At 35.9% G+C, this 15803-nt stretch overlaps 3 protein-coding genes and 1 non-coding gene across 5 annotated transcripts; 2 read left to right on the top strand and 2 right to left on the bottom strand.

The window, feature by feature from the left end:
* Positions 1 to 167: 167 nt before the first annotated feature.
* On the bottom strand, positions 168 to 3540 carry LOC7463872 (G2/mitotic-specific cyclin S13-7). Of its 2 annotated transcripts, none has more exons than XM_024590849.2 (8): positions 3233 to 3540; positions 2267 to 2370; positions 1941 to 2165; positions 1738 to 1854; positions 1398 to 1646; positions 1133 to 1294; positions 844 to 1025; positions 168 to 655 (listed from the first exon to the last, which is right to left on the bottom strand). In XM_024590849.2, the coding sequence occupies exons 1-8, from the start codon at positions 3276 to 3278 to the stop codon at positions 523 to 525; spliced, it is 1218 nt and encodes a 405-aa protein (XP_024446617.1). In that variant the 5' UTR covers positions 3279 to 3540; the 3' UTR covers positions 168 to 522. The 2 variants fall into 2 exon arrangements, with proteins under 2 accessions (XP_024446617.1, XP_002298451.3); XM_002298415.4 differs by having other exon boundaries at positions 2267 to 2367.
* A 3327-nt stretch (positions 3541 to 6867) lies between these two features.
* On the top strand, positions 6868 to 8707 carry LOC7463871 (F-box/kelch-repeat protein At5g26960). Its single transcript, XM_002299928.4, has one exon. It carries the CDS (start codon positions 7090 to 7092, stop codon positions 8353 to 8355), a length of 1266 nt encoding a protein of 421 aa, XP_002299964.1. The 5' UTR covers positions 6868 to 7089; the 3' UTR covers positions 8356 to 8707.
* Positions 8708 to 10426: 1719 nt separating this feature from the next.
* TRNAA-UGC (transfer RNA alanine (anticodon UGC)) lies at positions 10427 to 10499 on the bottom strand. Its single transcript has one exon. It is a non-coding gene; the product is annotated as a tRNA-Ala (tRNA).
* Positions 10500 to 10651: 152 nt separating this feature from the next.
* On the top strand, positions 10652 to 15698 carry LOC7480102 (uncharacterized). Its single transcript, XM_024594724.2, has 13 exons — positions 10652 to 10922; positions 11089 to 11184; positions 11513 to 11590; positions 13101 to 13181; positions 13264 to 13483; positions 13561 to 13619; positions 13804 to 13853; positions 13949 to 14036; positions 14136 to 14393; positions 14491 to 14583; positions 14714 to 14818; positions 15017 to 15133; positions 15245 to 15698. The coding sequence occupies exons 1-13, from the start codon at positions 10857 to 10859 to the stop codon at positions 15308 to 15310; spliced, it is 1377 nt and encodes a 458-aa protein (XP_024450492.1). The 5' UTR covers positions 10652 to 10856; the 3' UTR covers positions 15311 to 15698.
* The last annotated feature ends 105 nt before the right edge of the window (positions 15699 to 15803 follow it).

Here is a 15803-nt window from a genome sequence, read left to right as displayed (position 1 = left end):
ACTGTACCACTCACCATGAAAGAGAAAAATAGAAAGAACAAAAAGAGTTCATTCTGGGGCTGATATGATCAGGCCAATTAAGATACAAGTTTCAGTCAGAAACTCAGCAGGTTATCAAAAGGTGGGGAAATAAAGGCTGATTCAACTTCAGAGATGGTGAACAGCTCTAACCATTTTAACACGATCATTTTATAACATTATATCAGCTGCAAACCACACGATAATTCTGAATTTAGCATGCAACAACCCACACATGAACAGTGTAAAACATCTTTGAACAAGAATCAAATCAAGCATTTTGGCAGCTGCTTCACCAAAAGGAGAAGGATAAGGATACAACAAGAATAAAATCAACCCGACACAGATCATAATAGCAGCATGATCTTCCTATTAACCAAACACTACTGATATGTGGAAGCTGGCATTCATCTAGACCTTCAAAAATAAGAGGCTTGTTTACACAAATATTGCGTAACTTCTTCTGGCTGGGGTAAGAAAGTCACATAAGAACTTCATGGTGATTCAGATGAGACTTCTGGCTGGGGTAAGAAGAGCCACAGCCCCATAATCTTCGCTTGAAAATTTCTTGTAGACAGCCTTGAGCTTACTTTGGGCAGCTGCAGAGTGACATTGAACCAGGAGCTTTGCACAATCCCTGTCGCATGACAGAACGAAACACATTAAAAAAATTGTGCCAAACTATAGTGCCTTCAGGTCACAAACTAGAGAAGCATCAACAGTGTGCCAAATTATCGCATGCCATGATTATTACTGGCAGGGAGGCTGACTAGGCACTGTTTAACTGAACTATGATCCATATCTTTTTAGTTAAAGAAAATTTACCTTAACATATCTTCAGTGTAGCCAGTGTGGTGCTTCAGAGTTTCAGTCCATAAAGGGCTCTTATCCATTGTACATCGAGCAGCATACACAGCTGAAGCAGCAATTTTCGAGGGACCATACTTGACAACAACATGATATTGCATCAGACCAAGTTCGGACAGGAAGAACACCAGGCTCTCTGTCTACATTAGTAAAACATCAACCAATTAATATTGGGTCATATCAAGGAGACATCAACATGAAAAAGCAGAACTCGATAACAAAATTATTACATTGTTTGCATTAGTACCTCTTTATCAGATGGAATGGAAGCCTTGATATATCTAACAAGGAAAACATACGGTGTTGGAACTGTAAGATACCACTCTAGCTTTCCCAAGATTGCTTTCTCCATTGCCAGAACTTGCTCTCTTGTATAGGCATTGTCAGATATGCAAACGAAGTCATTAACCTACATATTTCAGAACAAGAAACATCATGTCAGCAGAGTGATTATACTAGAACAAAACAAAATACCAAGGCAGTATTGCATTAAAAAGTGAAGAATACTGCACCTCTGGCGCCCATATTTCTTCGTACTTGCAGGCTAAAAGCATTGAGCTGATGCCAACCAACTGAAGTTCCCTCCTTGTTACCATTTTCACCGCTAGGAACCTATCAACAATATTTATGGTAAGATAGAGAGTTTCCGGCATCAGCTCAAACTTTCGATGAACTTCAATCAGCCAATCTACGAGGATCGATCTCATTTTTCCGTTGATGTCTGGTTGGGATTGCAGGTAGTCATGTACCCTGCTGTCAACCTGCATTAAACTCGTCATGTTAATGTGTGTGTAGATAGATAGATACAGTCAGATAGATAGAGATAGAGAGAGAGACAGAGGATATCTTTACCTCTGTAAGTTTGTAAAACTCGTACATATCATCAACGTATTCAAGTACTGCCAGCTCATTAGTAACATCAGCAGCATCAATGTCCACCAGTGTATCCTCGAGCTTACCACAAGCGGCCTAATGTTATAAACTACATCAGTACATAAACAATCGAATGGATAGAACAAATTATACATAAACCAAAACTGCAACTATCCAATTACCTTGCTTCGAGCAGAGAGGATTGAAGTGAGCGTCTTGACTCCTTTCCTTGATACTCTTCTACTAACAGGTGTACTCTTTTCAGTTTCATCAGAGCTAATCACAATCACATCCTCAGGTCTGTGTTTCTCATTCACTTTCTTTATTTCTGCTGCTGGTGCCTTTGTAGCTGCAGGAGCCCTCACATCGCGAGCAACTGCAGTATCTACAACTTCTGTAACTGGTTTCTGCAAATGGACGAAGTCTTCAGTTCATCCATTAGGTGAGATTCCAAAAGAACCTGACTCTCGGTTACAAAACGGTAAATCACCCGAGAATTTTAGCTTACCTTCCCTTGCAAAGAGACGCGATCATTCACTAAGTTGCCAATGTCTTGAAGCACTCTCCTAGTCCTTCCCTCTGCAGGTACAAAAGTCTTCTGCTTCGCTTCTTCTAAAAGAAAAGAAAAATAAAATTACTCGGACAATATAAGGTTTACACAGAAAAGGTATTTCAAAAGAACTCGAGGCAAAGACTTAACGAGGAACATCAAGAAGATTGAAAAGATTGTACAAAATTGATGAAAGACACCCATCGTTAAAATACGATAATATCAGCCTCAAGTTCAGGAGAAGACCTTATAGGACAGTAAAAAAAAAATCAATACATCAAAGAAAGAACTGAAAGATATTCATGAAATCATTCATGCCAATAATCTATCCATAATACCAATATCAAAACAGAAATGTGAAAGTAATTTCATTTACGCAGATAATCAGAAATCAAATACGCAAATTTGATACATAAATCTTAAAGTAATTTCATTTATATTCTATCAACCCGCAAGAGACCTCTTTAAATTTCGAGATAATCGAATAAAAGAAGCAAAGAAAGGAGATAATCCTCAAAAGAGAAGCAGAAATCAAAACCCAGTTTGAAAATTCAGTACAGGACTCTTTAAAGTAAATTTCTTCCTGTTATAAACCAAATTGTAATACAACAAAACCATAATCACACACATCAACATATTGTAAAGGAACCAAACCCCAAAGAAAGAAGTGATGATCAGACCAGACCCTAGAGAACCCATCAAAATACAAAAATCAAGCAAAAGGAAACAATACCCTCAAAAGAATGATAAAAATCAAAACCCAGTAAGTGATTTTTATCTAAGCCATATCAAAAACCATCACACCTAAAACAGAACCAAACCACAAAGAACCGTATGAACTTCAAAAAATAAAGTAGAAACACAAAAAGAAACAAAACCCAGAAAAGAAATTAAGAAACCAAAACCCAAGAACCGGTTTTTTACCTCTCTGCTGTTGTTGATAAGATACAACAAGATTTCTTGAACCCATTGTATTTTCCTCTTGATTCTGCCCAAAGACTCTTGCAAATATTGATGATAAAAACTCTTGGAGAAGACTACTTCGTGTCTCTCCTTCTTCTGTGTTATTGGTCGCCACCCTTCTCTTTCTACCAACCCTTGATCTATCTCCCTCTCTGAAATATCTATGCAAATTCTTTCTCCGTTTCTTGTATTTGTTTGCTTCTGCTTATGTGGAGAAAACGAGAGCAAGCAAGCAATGAGATCATAGAGTCAAAGAAGAGTCCTTTTGAAGAGACGCCAGGACCCTCCAACGGTCGACTTTTTTATTAATCTTGACCGTTCGATTGTTTAGATCCGACGGATGTAAAGCGCGTGTGTGATATTGTTAGAACTTGACGCGCAGGAGTTTGAGTTTTGGAATTTAATGTAGCCGTTGGTACGGACGGGGATACTGGGCCGGATAAATCAGTTTGGGCTTCTATATTGGGCAAAAAGACCAGGTGAAGATGGTTTGGATTGCTGTAAAATAATTGGGCACCGGTCAAATTAATCATTCAATTGAATAAATACTGAATATATTTAATTCGAGTCAAATGTTTAAAGAACTTCATGTTTTTATATGTAATTATAATTATGGATATGGTTTTTATTGTTGTCGTCGTCTTCTTGTAATTTTATTGAGACACACAATAACGTTATATGAGCTGCGCTCTCTAAATTGTTAGACCCGTGAATTTGAGCATAGTTAAAAACTATGTACTTTTATGTGCTACATTGCGAGATTGATTTTTTTTTTAATATAAAAATAATATTCAAGTACTTTTAATATGTTTTTAATAAAAGAAAAATAAAATTACACAGGGATTGATATTGTGTGATCTAGTTGACTTGACAGATTCAGAGACAATCCAGAAAACCGATAAAAAAAATATAATTTGACTAAAAAAAATAAAGATCATATTTTTTTTAAGTATTAAAACTACAATATATTAGATCGACTCAGGTTAACCTGTTAAATCTGCTACCCGGATCTTCAGACCCTGACAATCCTATAAAAAATAAATAAATAAAAATAATTTTCAATTAATACATTGTTGAATGGTGAAATTGAAAACAAAATTCAACTAAAAAAATCAGTCGGGTCATTTTGGTTTAACCTGCTAAACCTGGATCATGAAATTAGAATAACCTCATAAAAAGTAAATTGAAACAAGTTATTAAGCTTAATTTACTATCAATTCAATGTTGAAGGATAAAATACAAAAAACCACGAAAAACCACCCAAGTCAACTGAATGAACTCGTGACCCGGGTTATGAGACTAAAATAACCCAATACAATGTAAACTGAAACAAATTTTGAAGCATAATTCCAAGTTAACTCAGCATTGAAAAATAAAATTAAAGAAAAAAATCAATAAAACATAAAACCGTGATAACCACATACAAAGAAAGTAAAAAATAAATTATGAAGTTTAATTCTCAATCAACCAGATGTTAAAGTGTTAAATTAAAAATAATAATAATAAAAGATAAAAATAATGACCCGGTCAACCTGGACGAAGAGATCAGGATAACTTCATAGAAATCAAATTAAAAAAAAATTATAAAGTTCAATTCTCAATCAACCCAGTGTTGAAGGATGAAATTGAAAAAAGAAATTCAATTAAAAAAAGAAAAAAAAAAACCTGAGTCAACCTATCTAACCTATAAAACTCGCGATTCGGGTCATGAGATCATGATAACCTCATATAAAGAAAATAAAAAAATGATTATAAAACTCAATTTTCAATCAACTTGAAGCAACACTACTAACCCACAAAACTTGCGACTTAGATTATAAGAGCGGGATAACTTATAGAAAACAAATCAAAACAAATTATAAAGTCCAATACCTACTAAACCTAATGTCGGATGATGAAACAAAAAAAAAGTTTGAAAATAAATAAAAAAATCTAAAAAAATTTGATTTTAAGGACTAAAGTGTGAAATGCCTTAACATTTTACTGTTGATTGATACAAAAAGATATCAAGACCTTTTAATAAATGTTAATTTGAAGTATCATAGGTGCACGGCAGTGTGCTAAAACTAACTCTGTAACAAAATTGTAGTATGTTGTCCCCGTTAAAAAAGAGTCTGATTCTCAGTGTGACGAACTCTTGAAAAACTTTATATATAAATTTGGCTTTTTTATAGGCTATAACCTGAGGCCAAGATATATGAGTTTGAATTAGGCTTTGTGTTTGAGTTTAATTATTTATAAAAAAATAAGTTTGTCGTGGAAATTGATTAGTGAATACATTATTGCCCTATAGTTGGTTGTAGTTTTTGTCATTAATATTGGTGAAATGAACAGTGAATATTAATGACATGGTAATTAAAAATAATCATTGTTCGAGAAAAAAAATGATTGATTTGCATCGGACTGGCAATAGCATGTAGATTTGTAGAACAGGCTCAGAGGGTCCAAACAGGTGTAGTTCCATTGAGCCAAGAATGTGGTTCGAGATAAAGTATTTATGGAAAAGAAAGAAAGAAGAAGGAAGAATCTCTAGGTGCCTAGGCAAATATAGAATCTAACCACATTGACATGACAATCCCAGCCCGTCTTGCTTTCTTTTTGTTGCTTTATGGGTAGCTGTTAGTCACCTTGGTCCATTTACCTTTAGACTCAAGTTTCGTTAGGTGCACTTCCCCTTTTTTTTTCACTCCTTCGTTTTGGTTGAGAGTGAGACTACTAGACGTGGCTGTTGTAGTCTTAAGCAAAGTTTACGTCATGAGTTCAGGTAGTTAATCCAATTCATTCTAAATCAGTATAAAATAACATTATTTTTATAATCTTTTTCAAAAAAAAAAAAAAAGTTGAAACAATGCTTTGAAAAAAAAATCGAACCAGACATTAAATCATTGATCATGTTACGCTGTGATTAAGATCAAATTTGTTTTTGAATATTAAAAAAATATGTTACGGTCACTAACATGGTTTATATTGGAAAACATTAAATCAGCTAGGGCTGACTTAATCTAATCTGGTCAATTAAACGAGTTTAAAGATAGCTTGAATTATCAATAAAAAACAGCTCGTTTTTTTAAAAAAATTCAAGACAATATTTAAAAAAATTAAGATGATAATATATTGGATTGATTTGAGTCAACCCGAGTAAACTTATAAAAATCATGATCTTAGTCATAAAATTATAATATATTCATGAAAACAAAATAAAACAAATTATGAAACTCAATTATCAGTTTAATATTAAATAATTTAATTAAAAAATATAAAAAAATCCGAGTTATTTGCCAATCAATTCATACCACCAAACTATAATAACTTTATAAAAAAATAAATTAAAACAAATTACAAAATTAATTATCTATTAAATTTAATTTAATACTAAAAGATAATATTATATTTTAAAAAAACCGCGAGTCCATCCTGATTGCATCCTTCTATCTCTTGTAAATATTTATTTTCATTCACATAGAACAGCATATAAATTAGTTTTGAAATTTTCCACTATCTAACTATTATGCAAATGCCTTTATATTTAAAAAATAAAAATAAAAACAAAAACATCATATATGAAATCACTTATGATCATCATTCTGCAAACATATCACACGCAACAGCAATAATAATGGTATTAGAAGATATCACGTGTTTATTCAGAATCCAGCAAGACCAATCACCAAAAAGACAAGTTAAGAGAAAATGTATGTCCAGCAAGCAGTTCAGGCACCTGAAATCGAACATGAATAAATAACTCTGCTCTACCCCCTCATAAATCCCCTCTCTCCTCCATTAACACCCCCCCTCAAACTCCCTTTCCACTCCTCTTCATGCCAGAAAGTTGCAATTCTCGCCACTTCTCATGGCTAATGAAATCTTGCTTCCCAAACCCACAAGACCCCACCTCCAAACCCCTCTCTCCAAACCCTATAATCACCATCTCCATCCCCACCACCACCACCCTCTCTTCTCTTTCAGATGACCTTCTCTTAGAATGCCTCTCTAGAGTCCCTTCCTCTTCCCTCCCTTCCATTTCCCTCGTTTGCCGCCGCTGGTCCCTCCTCCTTCACTCTCCTTCTTTTATCTACCTACGCCGTCTCCACCATCTCATCCACCCCACCATCTTCACTCTGTCCGCCCCTTTTGCCGCCTCCCTCCGACTACCAGATGACAATGATGCCGATACCAATGACCCTTTGTGGAAAGTTGCTTCGTGTCTTCCTTTTCCTGTAGCCTCATTGGATAGCCTTTCTCACGCTCGTCTGTCTGCAATTGGATCAAGGATCTATATCATTGGACGAAACGAAACGTTTTGTTATGATGTCTGGAGTGGCATAATTACTTCAAGATCTTCAATGATTTACCCTAGAAAGAAATTTGCTACTGCAGTGCTTTCGGGTAAAATTTATGTCGCAGGAGGCGGGTCACGAGCGGGGGCAGCATTGGAGGAGTATGACCCAGACACTGATACTTGGCGCGTGGTGGCACAGGCGACAAGGAGGCGATATGGTTGCATTGGGGCTGCCGTTGATGGCGTGTTTTATGTGATTGGAGGACTTAAAATAGGTGCCGCCTTGGAGAATGAAGTCACACGCGCCGCTTCAGCAGGGGCAGAGGCTTATGTGTATGCCAGTTCGATGGATTTGTTTGATGTGGAGTCGCGTGCGTGGTTAAGGAGTAGGGCCGTTCCTGGTGGCGGGTGTGTGGTGGCTGCATGTGCGGTGGCAGGGTATGTTTATATTTTAACTAGCCACGCGGTGGAGTTATCATTCTGTCGCTTTGATGCCCGTAGGCGGGGTGGCGGCAGCAACGGTAAGGGATTTGGAGAGTGGTGTAGGATAAAGAGCCCACCATTGCCAGCACAAGTTAGGCTGGACAGTACAGTGAGGTTTAGTTGCGTAGGAGTCGAAAACAAGGTGGTGTTAATTCAAGTCAGTGGGTGCATTGATGATTTGTTAAGGAGAAGTGGAAGGAATGTTCGGGGATTGAAAGAGGGATTGGTATTGGTTTATGACTGTGTTAGTGGGGTGTGGAGTAGAGGGCCTCATTTGCCGGAGGTGATTCGACGCGCCACCTGTGTGACTGTGGAATGCTAGAGGGTGAAAATCCGAACTAAAAGTTTTTTAGCCATTCATTATTGTGGTGCATGTTAGGCAAAGTTGTGTTACTGGGGCTACCTTGCGCATGTCGTTTAGATAGCAGACAAAATCATGGGTGTACGTGACATGTTTTAATTATACTTTTACTACCGTTTACGATAAGGAAAAAAGTGGCGTCTCCAGTGGATGGGTTGCTTGTGCGAAGGGAGTGTGAAATAATTTTTTAATTGATTTGATTGGCCTTTTCATGGCTTGAGAAAAAGAAATCGAGCAACGGACAAATCTTCGTGTCTGTATTCTTAGATTTGTTATTTGTCAAAGATGGCTGTCTTTCAGGTGTGTTTGTAAATTATTTTTTTTATTTTAAATTAATTTTTTTTTTTGATGTTTTTAAATTATACTACTATTAAAAATAATTTTTAAAAAATAAAAAAAATTATTTAATATATTTTAAAATAAATTTTTTTTTGAAAATCAATAATTTTTTTTTAAATAAACCCGTAATTTTAAAACATTAGCCCATAATTTGCTGGCCATTTTTGAAGAATTCTTCAAGTTAATTGATGATCCTTGTCATGACTGACAAATAAAACGTGGGTATGCACTGTGTCAGTGGATAAATTAACTTGCTGGTGCTTCGGGCATAGTTATTAAACCCGATTCGGGGGTTGACTCGGTCAAGGGGCCGGGTTTCGGGTTTTATGGGTCAACCCGGATCAACCTGTTAAAATTAAAAAAAATTAAAGTTTTAATATTTCATATGAAAAAATTAATGTAAATATAGGTTATACATATTGTAAACAATGAAATTTAAAAGAATATTTTAAAAAGTTTTTTATTCTACATTAAAAAGATATTATATTCAGCTTTTAAGTTGAAGTATTTAAATAAAAATTTTTTTTATCCCACATCGAAAAAACATAACTTTTTTTTTGAAACATAGAGTATATATACTAATAGGTTTTAAATCCCATATTAAAAAAACAAATCCCATATTAAAAAAACGTAACTTTTTTCATGGAACATATAGTATGTATACGAAATGACTTCAAATCCCATATTGAAAAGATAGTATGTTATCCCTTTAAGTTGAAGTATTTAAACCAAAAGGTTTTTTTATCCCACATTGAAAAAACATGATTTTTTTCAAGGATGCTATCCTTTTAAGTTGAAGTATTTAAATCAAAAAGTTTTTTATCCTATATTGAAAAAACGTGAGTTTTTTCTGGAGAACATATAGTATATATAGTTATATACTAATGAGTTTCAAATCTCACATTTAAAAAAAAAACAAAAACCGGGTTTCGTCCGGGTTTGCCCGGGTCATGGGTCAACCCGCCGGGTCGCTCGGGTTTGACCGAGCTGTTGCCCCAGCCGATCTTTTAGTAAACCCGGATCGATCCAACCACCAGGTCGACCGGGTCCCGGGTCGATCCGTCGGGCCAGACCAAATTTAATAACACTGTTTCGGGGACTGCAAGTGAACCCAATCGATCTGAGCATGTACGAGATCAACCGTCCAAATTAGGCAAAACTTGGATTCGGGTTAATGACTGTAATATACGGTTAAGGTTTGAACTTCCATGAAATTATGACCAAACTATGCATTCCTTGAAATATAAAAAAGCAATCATTATAAATTTTCATGGCATATTACAATGAAAAGAGAAAAAAAAAACCCACCAAAATTATATCGAATTTAATTACAATATTATTAATATTATAAAAAAATTCAACAAAATAAATTTAATAAACTAAATAAAATTAATAACATTAAAAAAATCACCAATAACAACTCGATTTTATTAAAAAAAACAAGCACAAGTATGGTTTTTTTTTTCCCCTGGTATGAGTTCACTAGTAATGATTAAAAGAACAAGTCATGCGAATAAGGAATAAGAAATTTATAAAAAAAGATTTTTTTACAAGAGCCGTCTACAAGCTTGCATAAACTATATCACACATGTACAAGGATAATGTTTTTCACTTGTGTAAATCTCCAATTTACATGGATCCTCTGCAAATTTTGTTCTAGAGAAAAAAAAAACCAGAAAAGCTGTGAATTGAATGGAGATGCGGGGGATCGAACCCCGTGCCTCTCGCATGCAAAGCGAGCGCTCTACCATTTGAGCTACATCCCCTTTTATGCAGATTTTACATCGTTAGATTAACTGATTCAGAGACCTTAAGTAGCATAATCACCACTGTGAAGTAAGATTAGGTAAGAAACGACAGTCCTGAAAATCTGAAATTGCTCAACTGCGGCCAGTACCATTTTCATTTTATCGCGATTCCTCCTGCCAAATATATAAACTAGACCATCAAGAGGAAAAGAAGACACCCGCCCCCCTCTCCTCCCTTCTAATTAACCCTGCTTTCCACTAAAATACAAAAGACCAAAAAAAAAAAAACCTAAGACATCTCCTCCTTGCTTGATTTCGCTCCCTCTCTCTCCCTCTCCCTCTCTCAGAAATAAAGAATAAAACAAATATTGAGAGATGGATTTTCAAGTTGTAGTCCTTGCCGGTGGCACTTCTAAAAAATTACTTCCTCTCGTCTCCAAGGTTTGCTTCCTAATTCCTTCACTTGCCTCTTCTTCTCTTTCTGTTTGTTTCTCGAGAAAACAACTATTAAATAAACGCTCTAATTTCTTTACCGACGACGATTTACTTTAATTTGGTCTTCTCTTTGATTTTATTTTCTTGCTTATTTTTTGTTTTGCGAATGCAGGAAGTGCCAAAAGCGCTGCTTCCGGTGGCTAACCGCCCTGTTCTTTCTTACGTGTTGGAGCAATTGGAACTCAGTAACCTTAAGGATCTTATTGTGGTATGCTTCTCTTTTTTTTTTTTTTTTTTGAGATTCCTTATTATCTTTTTGCGTGTTCTGTTTTGCTTTCTCTACTAGTGGAAGAAAAAGGCGAAAGGAGAAGAAAAACTGAATTTGAAAAGGCTGCTTCTATTTTGGAATATTCATTCATAATCTTGAACCCATTAAATAAATAAAGTTTAATTCCATTGTTAAGATTCTAAAGGAAATCGATAGCAAATGTGTAATAGCAAATGTGTAATAGTGATGGGTTTTCTTAGTTGCCTTTGGGGCTTAGGGTTTCTTTCTAATGCCGGTTCTTAATTTAATCCGTATTGTTATATTATAGGTTGTTGAAGGGGAAGATGCTGCTATTCATGTCGGTGGTTGGATATCAAATGCTTATGTTGATCGTTTACATGTTGAGGTACTTCCTTTTTTCCTTCTAAATTGCAATAAAGATAATGTTTTTTGTTGATCTAATATAAGTTGTAATTGATGGTGTTCGATGTTTGATTGCATGATGTATGCTGTTTTTAAGTCACTGAAATAACTAATCAGAAATTGGCGGTGAATGTTGCTCGGAAATGATTAGGTTAAGAGTAATGACACACGAGACTTCATTTTGTGCAAACTGTTTAACCAAACAATTAAAACTATAATGTGACCTTGAAAAAAGACCGTTCTATTTGTTTTTCTATATCAACTATAGTCACAATTCAAGTGATCCATGTGACATGGACTTATGGACCAGTTGCCGCCTGGGTATGTATCCAAGTGTTGGACTTGCTGATGTTTAGAAGTGTTTCTCATTGCAGAATATTCAGCATCTGGCTGTTATTTGTCCCAAAGTGTTTTGCTTCAAAAAATCCTTGCAGTGTTTTGAACTCAACACTGAAGAGTTTTAGGAGATAAAAAATGGTTGTTGCATTGCTTGGTTTTTCTGAGTGTTGAGATGAAAATCTCTTTATAAACTTCCCAAGTTTTTATCTCACGTAACTTTTATCCTCAGTAATTAAAGCTCACGGCACAGTGACATGCCATTAATTTCTAGAAGCCTTCTTTTGTCACCTGATATGTCTCGCTTACTAACCCTTTTTCTGTGATTTGTGAATGGTCTGAATAGCAACAAAATGGGAATAAACATAGAGTTCATATCTGCTCAGTTAAATCTTGTAACTTAGGTTTTGAGAAACTCATGCCATGCAAAATTCCAAAGTATGTTTTGAAACCTAGGTTTAATTACTATGCCCTGGTGATTATGGATCCCTAATCACCATCAGTAATGGGAAGTGTGATTATTTAGGGTACTCAAGCTTATAATAACTAAACAAGAGCAGAAGACCTATCTATACTTGTGTTATTGCATGACTTTCTTCTGGTAAAATGACTGGTGCTGGTGCACTAAATTATTTGGGACATGTTTTTTTATTCCTAGGGTTTGAAACCATATACTAGTAGACATAGGTAGTTGATTTTTTTCCCGAAATGCTCACCACTTTCTCTTAAACCTACAAGAACATGTCAATTGAGATGGAAAAGAAAGGCATAGCTAGTTTGCATCTTTGTTAAAATGAAGCAAACACACTGGTCATGGACCAGGGCCAGATTAGTCTGGAACTTTCTGTTCTGTTGGTATTTGAGCTTCTTGCTGGAGGTCATATAGTACTGCTATCATTCCTTTGTCTCAAAGATACCATTAATTGTATGCAGTTTATATTATTCTCCAAAACTAAGTCATTTCATTTTTCTGCAATTCTACAAATGGGAGCTGGCATCACGTGCTCTGCTGCAACCTATTGCATTTTGTATTCTGGTGTTGCCGATGCTAGCATTGTTATATTTCAGGATTTTTATTAACTGCATCGTACTCTACTCTGTGTCATTCATTTCTTATCGATAAAATTTGAACTTATAGGTGCTATATAACGCTGCAGGTTGCTGCAGTTCATGAGGATGTTGGAACTGCTGGTGCTCTTCGGGCCATTGCTCACCACTTGACTGCAAATGACATTTTGGTCAGCATTCAAATCCTTTGAAGTGTTTTTTAGTCCTAAGTCTTCAATTCATTAATGCCATTCACGCTTCATCTTCCTGCAGGTTGTGAGTGGCGATCTTGTTTTTGATGTTCCTCCTGGTGCACTTGCAGCTGCTCATAGAAAGCATAATGCAGTGGTGACCACAATGCTTTGCCCTGCTCCTGTCAGTGGACCTACAGAGTCAGGATCTTCAGGTGGAAAGGATAAAATCAAGAAACCAAGACGCTACAACATCATTGGATTGGACCCTTCAAAGCAGTTTTTATTACACATAGCAACAGGTTTTATGTTTGAATTTTTTATGTTGGTTCTAGTTCCACTTATCTGCTCATAATGCTCATTCTGGAATTCTTTCCAGGAGCTGAAGTTGAGAAGGAAATTCGAATCCAGAAGAGCATTCTTCGTGCAGTAGGTCAGGTAATGGAGACACATCTATCCCTATCTTCTTAATAAAATCTTCTAGTTATTGTGCTTTCTGAACATATTGAAATCCCAACATGTGTACTTGAAAGATTTTCATATTTCTAGTACTTGGTTGTATTTAATAATTTTTATGGAATTGTGGTTCTTAATCTAGTGTTATTTTCTATCATTTCATTAGATGGAAATACGAGCTGATCTCATGGATGCTCATATGTATGCATTCAAGAGGTTGGTCTTTTTACAACTTGTCATTTTTTGTTGTTGTTGTTGTTTTTCCATGTCAGGTGTTCTCTATCTTCACCATCCCTGTCTATCTCTTTCAGATCTGTTTTGCAAGAAGTTTTGGATGAGAAGGATGAATTTCAAAGCTTAAAAGAGGATGTGTTGCCGTATCTTGTTCGGAGTCAGTTGGTTAGTCAAATAAATTCCTTGTATACCTGGTTTCTGTTTGCCTTGCATGTTGGTAAAAAAAAACTTAAAACGGGTTCAACTATCTACATTTGATGATAGAAATCAGAGTTATTATTTAATGGTGTGCCACAAGCAGAAGAAAGTGGAAATGAGAAGGTTGGTTCTCAAAACAACCAAGCAGTGGTATCTCAAATCATGGCCAATGCATCTACTCCAAGCTTCCATGAACTCTCTTCAGGTAACAGTGGTTCTACTCATGTTCGAAGAATCCATAAATGCTGTGCTTACATTGCCAGCGAGAGCAGATACTGTCAGCGCTTAAATTCTATTCAAGCATTCAGTGATATTAATCGAGATGTAAGTTTATGCTGCTGATGTTCTTATTGGATATTATTATGTTGTGACTTCTACTTTTGCAGTTTTTATTGCTCATTTTCAACCTGTGAAATGTCAGGTCATAGGCGACGCCAGTCATCTGTCGGGATATTCCTTCTCTTCTCATAACAACATCATCCATCCTTCTGCACAGCTTGGATCAAGAACTACTGTGAGTATACTTAAAAAAAATAAAATACTACACTTCTAAAATCACTTGTTTAATTTCAGTAACAATTTATCTTGGGCACCTGGTCTGATAAATTTGGTTGTGTACTTAAAAGTTAATTTGACGGGTGTAGGTGGGGCCTCATTGTATGCTATGGGAAGGTTCCCAAATGGGTGACAAGTGTAGTGTCAAGCGATCTGTTATTGGCCGTCACTGCCGGATAGGTTCCAATGTGAAGGTATGATGATTTTTAATCATAAAGTTGAAATGAAAAGGCATATATCATAACACAAGCTATAATGAAGCAACCGGGTTGTTTGCTTTGGCTATCATATATAATTTACTGTAATTTTATATATTCATAAATAGAAGGACATATTGTAACTTTGACAATGTAGTTGTCAAGTCATTGAATCTAAATTTTTTGTAACTGCAGGTGGTTAATTCAGTTGTCATGAACCATGTTACTATTGGAGATGGTTGTTCAATCCAAGGATCCGTGATTTGTAGCAATGCCCAGCTCCAAGAGCGAGCTGTGTTGAAAGACTGCCAGGTCCTCTCACCCTCACCTGTCCCTCTCTCCCTTGTCTCACTCTCACAGGTACACACAGTGCATAATTTCATGTGTATTCTATGTTGTCATTTTGCTATGTCTTCTTTCCAGGTAGGAGCAGGTTTTGTGGTTACGGCAGGCAGTGAGCACAAGGGAGAGTCTTTGGCTAGAAAATAGAATTAAATAAGGAAAACCCTTGCTTGAAAGAGTGCCAAAGTGAAGGAGTCATCTGAATCGTGTAGTGTGCTAATCATAGGTCAGAGGAAAATTTTTGCCAACTGCTGCCATCGCACAGCAGGTGTTACCTCTGGCAAGCAAAGAGAATTTTTGGCGAGTAGAGATGCCAATCTTAATTAGTGTACTATTCTGCTCCAATCATTTGTTAGTTTGTTCTTACAGTTTTCTTTTTTTATATTACTGTGTTGCTTGTATCTGATACAATTCGTCCCATATATTTTCAATGACCCGGGAAAAAATAGATTAGCACCAATTTTTTCATATCCTTGTAGAAGATGCTCGAAGTTCCTAGCTGCTGGATCGCAAGCCTTCTATCATTTTCAATCAATTCCGGGTGTCTGCCGTCACGGTTGTTGCGTAATTCTGCGTGTCTGCATGTGAAGTGCTTGTTCTTCTACGTTCTACCTCTTAATTCTTCCGGCCTCTATTGTCG

Source organism: Populus trichocarpa, chromosome 1 (genome assembly GCF_000002775.5).
Source record: "Populus trichocarpa isolate Nisqually-1 chromosome 1, P.trichocarpa_v4.1, whole genome shotgun sequence".
Lineage (NCBI taxonomy): Eukaryota > Viridiplantae > Streptophyta > Magnoliopsida > Malpighiales > Salicaceae > Populus > Populus trichocarpa.
This window is presented reverse-complemented; position numbering and strand designations above follow the sequence as displayed.

What these genes read in the sequence shown, in the direction of transcription:
- LOC7463872 (XM_024590849.2), bottom strand. Translation starts at nt 3,278, where the DNA reads ATGGGTTCAAGAAATCTTGTTGTATCTTATCAACAACAGCAGAGAG. An exon ending in TTATCAACAACAGCAGAGAG is followed by an intron (nt 2,371 to 3,232) that starts GTAAAAAACCGG and finishes CTTTTCTTTTAG; the next exon opens with AAGAAGCGAAGCAGAAGACT. An exon ending in CCATTCCATCTGATAAAGAG is followed by an intron (nt 1,026 to 1,132) that starts GTACTAATGCAA and finishes TTACTAATGTAG; the next exon opens with ACAGAGAGCCTGGTGTTCTT.
- LOC7463871 (XM_002299928.4), top strand. Translation starts at nt 7,090, where the DNA reads ATGCCAGAAAGTTGCAATTCTCGCCACTTCTCATGGCTAATGAAATCT.
- LOC7480102 (XM_024594724.2), top strand. Translation starts at nt 10,857, where the DNA reads ATGGATTTTCAAGTTGTAGTCCTTGCCGGTGGCACTTCTAAAAAATTA. An exon ending in TGACTGCAAATGACATTTTG is followed by an intron (nt 13,182 to 13,263) that starts GTCAGCATTCAA and finishes ATCTTCCTGCAG; the next exon opens with GTTGTGAGTGGCGATCTTGT. An exon ending in TTCTTCGTGCAGTAGGTCAG is followed by an intron (nt 13,620 to 13,803) that starts GTAATGGAGACA and finishes TCATTTCATTAG; the next exon opens with ATGGAAATACGAGCTGATCT.